The 15,681-nt window shown below is 49.0% G+C and overlaps 1 protein-coding gene across 1 annotated transcript in view; it reads right to left on the bottom strand.

Annotated features, from left to right (window-relative positions):
- TBC1D5 (TBC1 domain family member 5) overlaps window positions 1-15,681 on the bottom strand; it is a 1,704,599-nt gene that overhangs the window by 84,641 nt on the left and 1,604,277 nt on the right. Inside the window, exon 23 of the mRNA XM_078664018.1 lies at window positions 12,295-12,394. Coding sequence (XP_078520144.1) covers window positions 12,295-12,394 — 100 coding nt within the window. The remainder of the gene's footprint in view (window positions 1-12,294; window positions 12,395-15,681) is intronic.

Below are 15,681 nucleotides of genomic sequence, written 5' to 3'. Positions count from 1 at the left end.
AGGGTGAGGCTTTGTGAGGGTGAGGCTTTGTGAGGGGGTGTGAGGGTCTGTGAGAGTGAGGGTGTGTGAGGGTGAGGGTGTGCGAGGGTGATTGAGGGGGTGATTGAGGGGGTGTGAGGGTGTATGGGGAGGGGGGGAGGGTGTGTGAGGGTGAATGGGTGAGGGTGTGTGAGGGTGTGTGAGGGTGAGGTGGTGTGAGGGTGCGGGGGTGTGAGGGTGAGGCATCCTATGAATTATGTTACAAATAGGTCATCACTAGAGACCACATCTCAAAGTAGTGAGTGGTTTTCAGGATGCTGATGTCAAGCAAGCAGCCACCAGCAGCGTTCTCAAAAGACCCTTTGTACATTCTCAGTTACATAGCCTACAAAAAATTTGCAATATTGTATAGCCATTACAAGTGATGGAGAAAGCAGATTTGGAGCATGTTGGCTTCGGCAGCAGAACTGTTGGTCATTCCGATTTCATAAACATCTCCTAAAATTCCACTCAAACTGTATTGTTTAAAACATCAATCTCAATGTATTACATTTAAAAGCAAACGAGCACACTTGGCCATTGCACTGTGCACGGAGCTAAAATGTCAGTGTATGCATCAAAATGCAGCAGCTTACCAATGGATAAAATGACCTTTGAAGTACATAGTTCTTTGAGCTGCGCCTATTGGTTCTAAAACACACTTCAAGTGCTAACATACACCAGACAATATTAATAGTTTTACAACTAAGTACAAGGGGAAGAGAAATACACAGTGTGATGAAGTAAACACCACAGGGCCAGCTACAGCTCTTTACCGGGACACTCCCTCCCTGCACAATATCAATGCGTGGGAAGCCATAGCTGTGCACTGAAAGAGAAAACTCCCATCCAGAACAGTGGGATAGTGTGTTCTGTAATGCTCAGTCACTTTACGTGCAGCCCATCACTGTAGATGAGCTAGTGACAATAGCAGAGGCATTGCGACAACAGATTGGTAAACCGCCTCAAACATGACAGGTTCTCTGACTCACACAACATGTGTTGTAAAACAGGGTGTGTTCTCAGCTGCAGGAAAAGGTTTGAACAAATATAGTGTTTTGAGTGGAGTGGCTACTGCCTGATTGAAGTAATGAGATTATCATTACCTGTCACTCCCTGTAAACGTGGTAAAGAATCTTGGTGTTAACCTCGAGGCAGACCAGACTATGCTCTTTTTAAGTCAATGGAGTAGCATTACCCCTGTTTTTGTGTACTGCACACTCGGAAACCTATTCTTCCTTGTTACACCCACCAATACACATCTCTGCGTTTTCTGCTTTGGTGACTCACAAATTGACTACTGCAAAGGTTTATACCAGGCCCTTCATATGATCATGTTGCATGGTTTGTAAGCTTAAGGACACTGCGGTTCCCCTTATCTCTTGGGCCAGCTGCATAAAAAAGAAACCCCCCTGCTTCGAACACCCTCCTGGCTACCACTTAAGTGCTTTCCTAATGCACCACACAACTGTTGGTACACCACCTGCACCAACCCGCCCAAAGACAGGATTTATCAACACACCCTCAATTGTTCTTAGCACTAATCAAATTCTGGCCTTCTAGTGCTGCCCCCCTCCACCCCCCACCTCACCCCATGCTCCCATCATTTACCCAGGCAATGTAAGAGTAATAGTTCTTTCGCTGCCCACACCCCTGCCTTTTGGAGTGCTCTTTCACCTTGAGCTGAAGTGCACTTATGAAAAAAATAAAAAACAAATTTGCTCCTGTAACAATTCCAATGGATCGGACTAGTAGAAATGTCTATCTGTAGAAAGCCTAAGCACTAAGGAACATGTTGAATTCAGCATAAATTAAGAACTTGATGACCAGGGACATCTTTTGCTTTTACCCCTGGAGACCATTTATTTTCAGTGATTCGAGAGTGATCGCGCTTTTCAGGGTAGGCATGAAGTACCTTGGTAAATGTGTCTTGGGAACCGATCAAATACACAGCTTACAATCGCCTGCTATGATGTGGAGAGCTGGCAATGTGGATTTCAGTTTAGCGCTGCTTATTGTTCCCAGCCACTTCCCAATAGATCACAGAGGGAAAATGCATCTGTTTCTCAAGTTTGGCAGAACACGTGGATAGCATTTGAAATCTGTATGTACCCACAGTCTTTGCATTCCAGGGCTTCATTTCATTAGGAGGGAGTGTGTGTCAGCTCTTCTCTGAGGGGTGTGTGACTTTCAGTAGGAGGCCACTGGCTCCAATCAACTGCAGGTACTCAGGAATAGATAGTCTGCTTCGTTTCACGCTTTCACATTACTAATCTATGATCTATCCAAACAGCATCAACATATAGTGTGCATTATAGGAGGCTATAAACCCACAACAGGGGGCGCGTTGACTGCATTGTTTTTCTGAGACCGCCTGCTTTCCTATGAAGCAAGATTGTTTGTCATGATTCTCCCTGCGTCCACTAGGCACCTGAACAACTCTACGTCCATCACTAAGTAAACTCACCACGTACAGAATGTAACCACAGGACACAATGCTTAACTGGGCATACGTGCCACGCAATAATCACGCTAGACGTGCTGATGGTGCCAATAGAAACACGTCTGATGATGAAGAGGACGCATTGTAATTTAGAGAAATTACATTTGGGATGATAAGGAAGCCTGGGAGCTATAACATAGCAAAGTATAAGTGTTATAGCAACCCAGCTTGGTTTTAACATGTGTAACTCTAAAGATAACGCTTGTCGCTGTTCCCGCTACACCACACAGACTTGGATAACTTTGAATGAAGAAAAACAAAACATGTACCTACACCTCCAATATCCCTCCAACGACGGCAACACAGCTGCGGCATTCAGAAGTAAATGTGCTATAAAGAGTGCAGCAGTGCCCCTCATATCAAAGCATCTCAGACGAGTGGAGCAAAGCCTGCCCCTTTCATCAAAGCAGAGCAGCATGGCTGGAAAAACAGTGCACTGGGATAGAGGCAACGAAAATCCACACACAACTATCTTACCGCTTTCATCACCCCACTCGAGAACTGACATTCATGTCCCGCTCGACAGACAAACACCACGGGTACGAGGGGAGCCATACTCACAGTCCTGCCGCTGTCCGGACGAGGCGCTCTGCGCTGAGGAGACGCGCTCACGGCGGGGCCGGTGCAGGCTCCCGGCGGGGCCAGTGCAGGCTCACGGAGGTCCGGCACACAGAGGCGGACCCTTTGAAGCTGCTCCTCAGAGCCCGGGAAACCCGACACCGCCTGATGTCACGGCACCGAGCACACCATTTCACATGCACCATCCACCGCATGGCACTTTCACAACAACCTCCACTCCTGGTCTCCTGCTGCATGCGTTAGGCAAAGGGAGGAACTTCAAAGGCAGGGGAGACCAGAGGAACATCACGACAGAGGCGTCAACTTCGCAACCTGACCCTGGCGATTACACGAAGGCCAAAGTGCGAATCCATTCCTGATTTTCCGGCAGTTCTTAAAGTATCCAAATTAAAACAGCCATCGTCGATTGTTTAAGGAATGCAGTGCAAAGGCACAAACAATAATAACAAGCGTTGTCAGAGCCGCCCCCGTGGGAGCACAGGGAGGAGACTGCGAGCGAGCGGGGAGCTGGCACAGACTGATGAAAAAACAACCCTGGCAAAAAAAAAAGGAAACACCCACAATGGGCCACCTCGTCATGATGAAACAAAGGGGGCGGGGCTTAAAAACACAGAAACGCCCACGAATCTGCTCCAAGAATGAGTGACATTATTCTCTTCCAATGGTTAGCCTCCATTTATGGAGCTTGCCAATGGAAGAGAGAGGTGGGTTCAACCCCAGTAACTGTAAGACAACATTTCTCGAGCTGCGCGACACTGCTGCGCAGTGTACGCCAGTCGAGACCTAAAAAGGCTGTATTTGGGTTATGTTCAGGAGATGGGCTGGTTGGTTGTTTTTCTCTCACCACACCTGCCTGTGTTTTCGAATCAGGCCCCCTTCGGCTGTTGCTGGTCTGAAGTGTCTTCCACCTTGCATCAGCCCTCAGGAGCACTGTGCAGTTATACATTTGACAGTGGTAACTGAAAAAAGAGTTCTCTTCAGCGTCGCATCTAGAATGATCATTAAAACCAGCGTCACTTTAAGAGTGTGGCATGTAAAGCTCTATTCTCAAAATAAGTGAAACAAACAGTGGAGAATAGAAGCTGTGTCAGCCGCGCCTTCAGCACAGTTCACTTCAATCACTGAAAGGCATCTTGAGTAAGGAATTAACCAGGGCTCGAGTCGGGGTACCACGCGGGTGGAAGGCGTTCCCCAACTTATTTTACCGGGTGGACGCCGTCCCCCCTGACAAACAGCGGGACTTCACTCTTTGGCCTCTCTGGGACGAGATCGGAGCTCACAGCACACTGCTCACGCTCAGAATAGATTCCATTAGGGATGCGACTCTGCCTGACGGGGGCTCGTGTTATCACGGCGAGCGGTGGGAGGCGAGCTGGAAAGAGTGCAGTTTAGATAATCACCCCTCACTCAAAGAGAACTCACTAGGCGCGGGCGGCTCTTTGGAATAAATTAGAGATTTCAGGGGAACCGAAGTTCTCCACCAGGCAGTCAAGTGCTTGGAAGAAATAATGGTGACTCGGGATGAAAATACGCCTGCCAGACACTTTCTCAAAGTTCATGAAGATGTGGAGTCAGATTTTATGTTTTGATCATATGAGACAGTTTATTTAGGTTTCCTCGTTTTAGTAGTTGTTTTTATTGGCAAATAAATCAGTTTCTCCCTCTGACCATTAAAGAAGTGCTGTGAAGTGACATATATGCCATTATAGCACTACCGAAAATAAATAGGTATACAACTTTCACATCTTCTCAGATGCAATCGCATCTAATGGGTGAGCGAGGGGAGGCAATGAGCCCGATGGTGCAAGCCACATTTCGTGACGTCACTTCCTGTCGTGACGTCACTTCTGGTGACAGCATCCCCCCCCGACTTCTTTTTATAGGACTTGTGCCCTGGAATTAGCACGACTTGACCGCCTGGCAACATGGGTAATGAACCCTAAAGGTCTCCTTTCCGGGCATGCGCGGTGAGGGCTACTCATAGAAATGGAGTAACAAGTGCTCGAAGTAGCTGTCGCCGATTTAAATGGTAGTCGATCAGCACCAGTCTCCACAGTACGGAGCGTCGATTGTAGACCTTCGCAGCCCTGGGTGCCACGGATACAAAAACACTTTCCTTTGTAGCGGGCCCGAAGGGCGAGTCCCGGGCAGCCTCTGGAGATTTAAACAGGCGCGGTGCGTCCATTGGGGCGTAGAGGCGTAACCCCACTAAGCCCATGGACCCACCACCGCGGCATCGCGTTATCACTGAAATAAAAATAAAAAATATAGAATGATCACGCTACCTGCCGGCCGGGAATCCGGGAGACACCCGACTTTTCCGGAGTGCGTGGGGGGGGGGGGGGGGGGATTGGGCCTGCTGCAGCTTGAGTGACAGTCCACTCAGCTGCAGCAGTACAGCGCAGGTGAATGTTTGGGCAGAAACTAGCCCGAGCATGCGCAGATAGTTTCCCTGCTGAAGTCCCCCTTAGAGAGAGGACCAGGGGGCGGGCCGCAGCCCCCGGGATTCTAAAGGGCGACTGGGCGAGCAGTCATCATGGTACGACCAACAGACTGACGTACAGGCACATGCGGAGGACCTTGAGAACCGTTCCCGACGCAACAACATACGGGTCTGGGGGTGCCTTCCAAATCGGAAGGGGACAATATCACGCTCTACTTGCAACGATTGTTTCGGGACATTCTGGGTGAGCCGGAGGATTTCGTGATCCAAATTGATAGAGCACATAGGGTGGGCCTTCCCCGCCGCGCACCGGCCCCTCCACCTGACATTTTGGCCTTCCTGCCCGACTACCCTCTGAAGGAACGCATCCTAAAGGCGGCGCGCACAAAGCAGCCCCTCCAATTCCAGGGACAGTCGGTGGGGTTATTTCAGGACCTGTCGGCGATCACACTGCAAAAAAGAAAGGCGTTTAAAGACAGGTATGTAAAGCATTTAAAAACACAATTTCAGTAAATAATTAAGACACAACACAAAATAAAAATCCCTCACCAATTTATAAAAATAGGTAATATTTTTATCTTTTAAATGACACCAAAACGAAATAAATTCACTGTAGGGAAGAGATATACATTTTCAAAGATTAGCCACTTTCTAGTGCTTAGAAACCAACAGTGCCCCTTTTAGTCATTTCGTTTTCTCTGTCAGGGACACATCTTTATAAATTTTTCTGAAGAATTTTCTCACCACTGTGGTGGGCCGCCTTCTTCAGCAAGCGGGGTCCAGTTAGAACACCTTCCTGGTGCTCTGCTTGCGGGTCCCAAAGTATCCAACACACAATCCAAGGTTCTGGAATCTCCAAGAGGGTCCTTGAAAGTGTGAAACTTCCATTCCGCAATCCACTTGAACAAAACTCTTACAAATCCACTGGTACTCCAGGCTTTGAATTCTTTGTGGGGCTGTCCATGTGTGCTCTGTTAACCTGTAGCTTGCAGGGAGTCCACTGAGTCCTGTTGCAGCAAGGTAATACACAGGGCTGCAGTTTCACTTGGTGTAGTCTTCATTAATATTCTCCTGTTGCAGTAATTTGACCTCTTCGCTTCTAGCGTGCGCAGTGTCTTCAATCGCCCCCACCCTCTCCCCGAAGCCGTCGACATCGCGGCGCAGCTCTCTATGTTCGCCCGCCATTTCCTGTTTGAGGGTTTGGAAGTCTTCCCTGAGGGAATGGAACAGGAATTCCAAGAAAGCTCTGGTGATAGGGGCTTCCCCCCTCTCTCTCCATCTCCTTGGGACGGTCTGTTGGCGTTGGCTTGTCGGGGCTCTTGTCTCCTTTCGGGGCACCTTTAGCCAGCATGTCATGGATTGTGCGGCCCCCTCTGTGATTCGTGGTGGCCATGCTTGATCACGCGCTAGGCCCAGTGCCTAATCGCGTCCGCTTCCTTCTCCTACGGGTGCACCGCCTCCAGTGGGCCCCTGCAAGGATCAAGCCCGCCCGGGGGGGGCCAAGCCGACCACGGAGACAGACACCCGCGAGGCCGCGGGCTGGGGCTCCTCACTTCCCGTGGCAGCGCCGGGCACTGCGCCGGCAGGCCCCACCAGGCCCTCACGCGGGCTTCGGACAGCCCCCTCCTGGCCTACAGAACTCAACAGTCCAGAGCCGCTCTAATGTCCCGTGTAGAGGCCCCGCACCACACAGCGCAGCCCGCACCAGTCCACGCCGGGGGCCCGACCAGCTCCCCCCGATTTCCGGCCCGGCGTTGCTCTTCTCTCCTGCCCGGGGCTCTCAGTGCTGCAATGTGGCCCGTGCCCCTTGGGTTATCAGTGGGGGCTATCTCTGGGCGCGCGCCGATCCGGGCGCCAGATAGCACAGTCCCTGGTCTCTCGGCGGCGTGTCAGGGGGCCGCTTCTGGTGGTTCTCGCCGTGCTTCCCACCGGGGGCTCGAGCAGGTGCCCCCCGAGCTCCGCTCCCCAAGCAGCCCCGCCCAGCTCTCCTCACCATCTCCGGGGGGGGTTCGCGGGCCGTGACGCGGCCGGCCCCCGCACACTCCATCTGCACAGGCGTTTTGGGCGCACGCCGAGTGGGCCCCGCACAGGCCCCGACCGGGGCCTCTGTTGATTCCTCCCCCGGCTGGTTCGGCCACGCCGCGCCACCGCCCACCTGATGACGGGCCTGCGGCTCGCCTCGCTTTCCGCTGCTTCCCAGGTCCGGGGAGCGATGTCGCTTTCGGCTCCGGCCCGCGGCAGTCCGCCCAGGGGATTAGGCTGCCTCCAGTCGCACGGCCGGTCCGGCCGGCATGTTGTGTGCCTCTGGGCAGGAACAGCGAGCTCAGTCTCTTAGGGCCAGCGGTGTATCCCCGCGCCTTGCCGGACCTCCCCAAAGTTATCTTCGTATGCTCCTCAGCAGCGGGCAGCGATCAGAGCTCTCGGGGGACCAATTTGGGCGCAAACGGGGCATGAACGGGGGTTAGGGACAAGGAGCCTCACGATCAGACGTCTCCTAAGGTCGCCATCTTGGCCACACCCCCCAGCCATTATGGATTTTGAAGAATGATGCACTCTGGGGCAAACTAATGCCACACTCTGCAGGATGTGGTCATAACTATGAGGAGTTGCCCTGCTCTCATTGGTCAGCAGTGACCTGGTGCTTGACCCAGAGAATTTTGAATAAGTATCTGAGAGGGGCAGAGCCCTCCAGATCTGCTGCTTGAAACTGAATGAAGCAAGAAGTGCCCTGCTGAAAAGATTTTGCCGTGCAAGAAACTCCCTAGCCAATCCTGGTGCTGCATGCAGCGCCAGGATTGGCTGGTCCAGTGGTCCACGTGCAGGCCAATCACTGTGTGACTTCGCGCCATCCGCTACCGTAACATACATTAAGTACATATGTCACACTGTGTGTGTGCGTGTGGGGAGGCGGAGGGGGTTCGCTTCTGCCTCCCAAGCAGCATCAGACGCTGCCCTCTTCAGTGACTATCAGCGCATTACAAAATGAGCTTGCATGGGAGAAAGCGGTGATTCCCATTTTGGTGTGAAGTTTTAGAAATTTATACATGACTTTGGGCTCAATATGTATGTTCCGATTTTGGTGTGAAGTTGTAAAAATGTATACATGACTTTGGTGTGAATATGTACCATCAAAACTGCAGGGCCACACCAAAGGGGAAAGGATGTGGTCTGACGGTTAGCGCGGCCGACTTTGGTGCTGTGAAACCAGGTTCGAGCCTCTTATCGAGCCATAAAAATGTATACATGACTTTGGTGTTAAATAAATATATGTTTTAAAAAACAAATAAAAATGATATTCCGACTAAGGTGTGAAATTGGTGTCGAATAAATACATGTTTTAAAAACAATTAATATTAATCATGTATCATTGGTGCTGGAGTACAAGGTTCAAGACTGGTATTGAACACTGACAAGCTGTGTGCAAGTTATATGGTCATAAAAATACATGAATGATGGATGGATGCAGGGTGGGTGCATTAATGATTGTTGGGTGGATGGATGGGTGGGTGGATGGGTGGGTGGATGGGTGGGTGGGTGCATGGATGGGTGGGTGCATGGATGGGTGGGTGCATGGATGGGTGGGTGCATGGATGGGTGGGTGCATGGATGGGTGGGTGCATGGATGGGTGGGTGCATGGATGGGTGGGTGCATGGATGGGTGGGTGCATGATGGGTGGATGTATGATGGGTGGATGGATGCATGAATGATGGATGCAGGATGGGTGGATGGATGGGTGGATGGATGGGTGGATGAATGAATGAATGATGTATGGATGCAGGATGGGTGGATGGATGGGTGGATGCATGAATGAATGATGAATGGATGCAGGATGGGTGGATGGATGGGTGGATGCATGATGGATGGATGGGTGTATGCATGAATGAATGATGTATGGGTGGATGGATGGGTGGATGCATGATGGATGGATGGGTGTATGCATGAAGGAATGATGTATGGATGCAGGATGGGTGGGTGGGTGGATGGATGGGTGGATGCATGAATGATGTATGGATAGATGCAAGGTGGTTCGGGCTCGCTTGCTCGCTGCGGTGCAATATGCAAATTAGTTTACGCCTCACCACTTTCAAATGTCACCAGCCGCCCCTGCTGGAGAAGTAGCCCAGCCACTCGAGTTGGGTACGTTGAAAGACCAGTTTCTGTACCGTGAGGATGGAGCAAGTTATCTGCCTCCTCATTGTCCTTGTCACTGTGTAGAAGATAATGGAGGCCAGAGACGATTGAATCGGATCCCAAACTTCCCTCCATTAAGTACAGTTGCCCTGGCAGAGGGACGGAAGGAGAGTCCTCATACCCTTGAGCGTTGGCTTTGGCAAAAGTGTATCTAGACTCGAGGGAACCCTGCATCTACAACCTGATGGCTCTGTGGCCCTGTTGTCGAGATTATGCACCCCCTTCCTCATCAGCACTGTCTAAACAGCAAAATCAGCACCTCCGCTCCTGTTCTTCTACACCAGTGACAGCAAGGACTACTCTGGACCCAGACCCTACAAGCCAGGTAAAATTCAACTGACTGTCGTGGCCTGATCCTCTGACCCACATCACCTTCCCCCAATGGTTTCCAGTGAACTCGACCTGCAAGTGACCGATTGTCAATAGTGTATTTTCCCATTGACCGCAACGTTATCGTTTGGCAAGATTGAAATGCACTGATTCATTTTTCCTTTAAAAATCTACAACTCCGGTTATACTCATCCTATTGTCGTTGTGTCTACATGTATACAAATAATTACTGTATTTTTATAAATTGGTGTCAGATTTCTTTCGAGTTGTGTCAATTACTTATTGTCCACGTTGGTGCTCTGCAATGCCAAACACATGTTTCTCTAGTAAAGCCGGAGTGCTCTGTGCCCCTCTACCAGGACTGAGACAGGGATTTATTAGTGTGAATTGAAGGACCTATTTAGAATATTGTGAGATTATTTCATAGTGAAACCTAACCAGCATCACCACATAATAATCCGCTTTCCTGCAGTGGCGGATTTGCCCTATTCCATTTCTGGTGAACTAAAACTCCAAAGAATGTTGTTTCAACTTCACAACACTGACTAACTCGACGACGTGCACTCAGACCTCGCCCCCAAAAAATCCTACAGTACAATCCCTGATCACAGCAGTGTGTCTGCCCCACTTGCTGTGCAGAGAGGGCTGAAGTGAAGTGGGCAAGAGTCTAGTGACCTCGGAAGCATCAAGACAAACCATAAAATAATGGAATGGAATGGAATGGTAATGTGTCTTTTCTACAGCCCATTCCCAACTCTCACACACGCTCCCCGCTGTTACCTCCTTAGCAGACACAGCAAGGGTCGAAGGGGAAGGATCTGAGGGGGTACGATATATATATACATGACAAAAACATTTCCCCTGCTTTATGCTAAAAGGCAACTGTCCCAGGACAGGAGATGCCTCGGCTGCAGTGAAAGGAAGCGAGTCTCCTGTGCTGTGAAGCCGACAGCAGGAAACAAGCCTTCTTGCCAGGGTGTCTGAAAGAAACGTAACTGTGCACTTTTGGTTAATCTGCAAATGTAAAGGCTGCTTTGAATTGATTGAGTCACGTGAAGAGTGTTCTTTTTAAGAGGTAGTTAAGGTGACCAAATGAGCTGTGGATTGGGTGCTTTTAACCCGTTAACCGCGGCGGTAATTTCGCCGCGGGCGTTTCCTTGCGCGGGTGGGGCCGCGTCGGCCAATGGATGTGCGCAGCACTACGAAGGGAAGGTACGCAGCAGGGAAGGGGTTATTGGATTTTGCACTAGGTACAGTCTGCATATTACTCAGATCTTTATAGTGGAAGCACTTTTTTTTATCTTAAACGTAAATCTTGTAGTGCACCTTGTAGCAGCCTATCTTGTACTGTGTGTAATGCACGTTTAAAAGAAGGACCTACATAGTCACAGTGCTTTCTGTCACTGGCTGTGACCGCGTAACACTAAAAACACACGTCACTATTCCACACTGCACCAACCAGAATTCAGTTCTGTGGCTCTCTGGTCCCACACGCAGCTAGTTACAGAGATCGAATTCAACAACAGAGGTTCCACAACCTAAAATAGAGTATTTCCCACAAATTTGATTAATCTGCATTTATTTTTTATGTAAAGTGTGTGTTATTTTATACGCAGATACCTGAAGGGGGACGCCCAACAAGCCAGTTACAGAATATTTCGTTCTCTCTAGACAAACCTATGAACCCGCCCACTGCACTCAGGATGGCTGGTCCTATACTTATTGACACACACAGCCATGTTGCTTGGCCTTGTCTGCTCAGCTCCAGCGGAAGCTCTAAAGTATATGATGGGATCATGGGGTGGGGATTACACAAACCTCTCCCTTTGGTTTGGGGCTCAGAGTCGTGTTTTAGGTCTGTCTCGGGATTTTGTTCGTGCGGCACCTGCATTACTCATGATAATTCTTGTACAGCGCAGCCGTCTGCGGTCCCTTTGAGGGGATTTTCCTCCAGAATTAAGGCGCAATCAAAAGCGCACGGTGCTCACATTTCTATAAAAACATCTGCGTTCAGAGTCCAGGATTCCAAGCAGAGACTTCAAGAAAAGCCAAGCTAAACAAAGTGATTTGGAGAAATCAGGAAACCCAGCTATAACAGTCTAGAATATACCAGACCACTGCACACAAGGGGCAACAGAGATTTCCAGACATAGGATCATGTGAGAAGCCCCCACTGTTACTGCACGTGTGTGCACACCTCAGGGCAGCAGCCAAACATGTCTTACTTACCCAGATGTGTGTTCATGGCCCGGGCACAGTACTTGCACATGGCTTCCAGATCGTTCAGCTGGCCTTGAAGATATGAGATCTGGGCTTCCAACTCCTCCTCCTGAAACAGGGCACAAACGGCAAATAAGCACTGGCGCCACAACACAGTGGGTTAATACACATGTGTACACACATTTCACCTTCACAAACCTCCAGAAATAGCCCCGCCTCCTGGGGGGCTCACACATGTGCACATCTGGGTGACAGAATGCCATTAACACTCACAATACGACATGGAAGGCAGAGCCAACTCTTTAAGAAATCGAAATAGTTGAAACACACTCTGATAGAAACTTTTTGGTAGACAAGACTCTTATGAATATGACTCATTACAACACGTACTAATATCACACGTGCCATTACAACGCGGGTATTACTACACGTTGTCAGTTACAACGACTTACCATTACATCGCATACTTTTACCATGAATATGTCTTTACTCCGCATGCCATTACAACGCAAAGGCATGCGTGGTAAAGGTATACTCATGGTAAAAGTATGAAAGGTAAGTTACACTAACCTGCCCTACTCTAAACCCTAGTTTAGTACCCCTGCATGACTCTCCCCCAACCCCCATTCCTCTCCCTACCCTAACAGTACCCTGCACGACCCCGACCCTACCCTAAAACACTACCTCCAGCACGACCCTCCCCCTAACCCCTATTCCTCTCCCTACCCTAAAACACTACCCTGCACAACCCCCAACACTACCCTAAACCCTAGAACACTACCCCAGCACAATCTTCCCTGACCACCAGTTCTCTCCCTACTCTAAAACACTACCCCCAGCACGACCCCTCCCCCGACACTACCCAAAAACACTACCCCGAGCACAATCCTCCCCCGACCTCCAGTCCTCTCCCTACTCTAAAACACTACCCCCAGCACAACCCCTCCCCCGACCCCCAAGTCCTCTCCCTGCACTAAAACACTACCTTGCACAAACCCCCCAACACTACCCTAAACCCTAAAACACTACCCCCAGCACGATCCTCCCCGACCTCCAGTCCTCGCTCTACCCTAAAACACTACCCCAGCACGAGCCCTCCCTCGACCCCCAAGTCCTCGCCCTGCACTAAAACACTACCCGTCGGGGTCCGGTTTTGAGGATATGCTAGGTGGCAGACGTGGGCTGAGAGCGTTGAGGGCGATGTGCCAGGTACGCTCCAACCCCCCTCCCGAGACCCATGGTGCAAATAGCGCCATTCTATAAAGTGCAGATACTCTCCTGACTTTGGAGAATTTTTGGAATGAGCTAATTGCTCTTCCACTTTTTTATGCACTTTTCATCCCCTTTTTGATTTTTCACTTTCACGTCCCCAGGTTAGGGTGGACGATTAGAGAGTCCATACCGCCGGGGTTTATTGAGTCCTGACGAATGCCTAGGTAAATCTAAACCACTGTAAGGCAGAAACATGTTGACTAATTTAAAGAACTCTGAATTAACCATACCATTACCTTGGCATAACATTCAGACACATAGTTCTTTTTTCACCTTTGTTCGTGTCTTAGGGATCACATATTAAAATAATTTTTTAGATACCCTTTTGGCACTTTTAATATATACCTCACCGCACGCCCTACACACACAACCAGCTCCGCAGTCTCCTGGCGTCGTAGCACACCGAAGAGGCACTCGGCCTCTTTGGTGGGGCCCGATGAAGAAGCATGACACCAACCAGGTCGGTGTGTGAGGGCCTTCTAAACCACCCAGAGTGGATGTGTGACTCCTGAGTGGCTTTGCTCCTTTTCTGTGGCTTATGAAGCTCACATAACCTCTCTTCTTTTGTTGATTTTTATACTAAAACACTACCCTGCATGACCCCAACACTAGAAACGGAAGAGCCGTTGTTTCCTCACAAGGAGGTGCACAACACACAAGGGGGGTAATAATTCTCACAGGTTCGTAAATGGCGGTAAACCAAATATTGTGCATTTCTGAAAGAAAGCAAACAGTTATATGCAGTGCTATAGGTGAGGGAATAACCCCAAAGCCCTCTAACGAGGACCAAAAAGTCCAAAAGAATATTCAGTAAGTCTTATGCACACATAAATGAGTAAACAGACAAAGTCTAGTACATAATATTGGTAATGAAAGAAAACATGAAGTCCTGTTCGGAATATTCTTTTTAATTGTCGAGTTCCATAGCAAGCCAGCAACACGTGTTTCGTCAATATGGGTCATAACCCTGGACTTCTTCAGGGCTGGGAACAATATAAAGAAATCACTGTATTAAATTATGTCTCCTCAGGTAGGAAACAGTCCACCACATACCCTATCGTGTGTATACCTTGATGACAGAGCGGTGGTGTACGGGAACACCCAAATCCAAAATTACCAAAATAAAAATGAAGCCAAATATGAACCTCAAAGTTCTGGTGATGACATGGTGAAAAGTTGCACAGTGCAAGTGAAGAGAGACCGAAGATAAATTGTGTAACATCTGCACTACCCGAAGTGCGTGAGTCTAAGTGGTTGTACGCTTATAAACACAACATCAGTGCCCGAGTGTGAACACCGCCATTTTTGTTTTACATCGCATACATTGTAAAAGCGCATGTGATGTAAAAAAATGTGTAGTAATGGCTACGCGTTGTTACATCGCATGCGTTGTAACGCTTGTGATGTAATGGCATGCGGGGAAACAGCCGGGTTGTAATGGCTGTTTTCCCCTCTTTTATATCATCACTGTTAGTTGAAACATTTTGTTTGCAAACGTTTAATATGAAATATTGCTAAACGTTTCCTCCCAACAATGTTTTGAGACTACATAATCTACTATTCTAAATCAGCTCTCAGAATATTTGGGGAAAGATGCCTGTTACAGATGCTAGGAATAGTACACTTACGGAGAGCACAACATATAATTCCATATAGTTATTAAAACCATGGTCACAATTTCACACAAAAAGGATTTCTCAAAATAACTTTAAATTGCTTTTTCGACCAGATATTCATCATCGGTTAATTTTTCTAGCAGTAGTTTCCTAGCAACATCCAAATGTTGTACAAGTCACCATTTGGCAACATCGTCCAAATTATCATCAACAAAGAATCCCCTAAAGCCATCATTTAAAATTAATATGTAGACCCCCAAGCCACCCTCCAAAAAACCCAAGCAAACAAGAAAGAAAAGTTGCTCACCTTTGATTACATATGTTTGGGTGGCTATATAATGTTCCTGCAGATTTCTAACCTTGTGAATATTCCTTTCAGGTTTCAGACTCTCCGGCATTGCCATGTGGCCCCAAGGGGCCCCAGCAGCCACTCTGATGCAGGACGTGACGTCACAGGAGTGCACCGGGCACGTTGGCGTCGGGCGCCGCTGATATGTTTCTCTCACTA

Source organism: Lissotriton helveticus, chromosome 10 (assembly GCF_964261635.1).
Source record: "Lissotriton helveticus chromosome 10, aLisHel1.1, whole genome shotgun sequence".
Lineage (NCBI taxonomy): Eukaryota > Metazoa > Chordata > Amphibia > Caudata > Salamandridae > Lissotriton > Lissotriton helveticus.
This window is presented reverse-complemented; position numbering and strand designations above follow the sequence as displayed.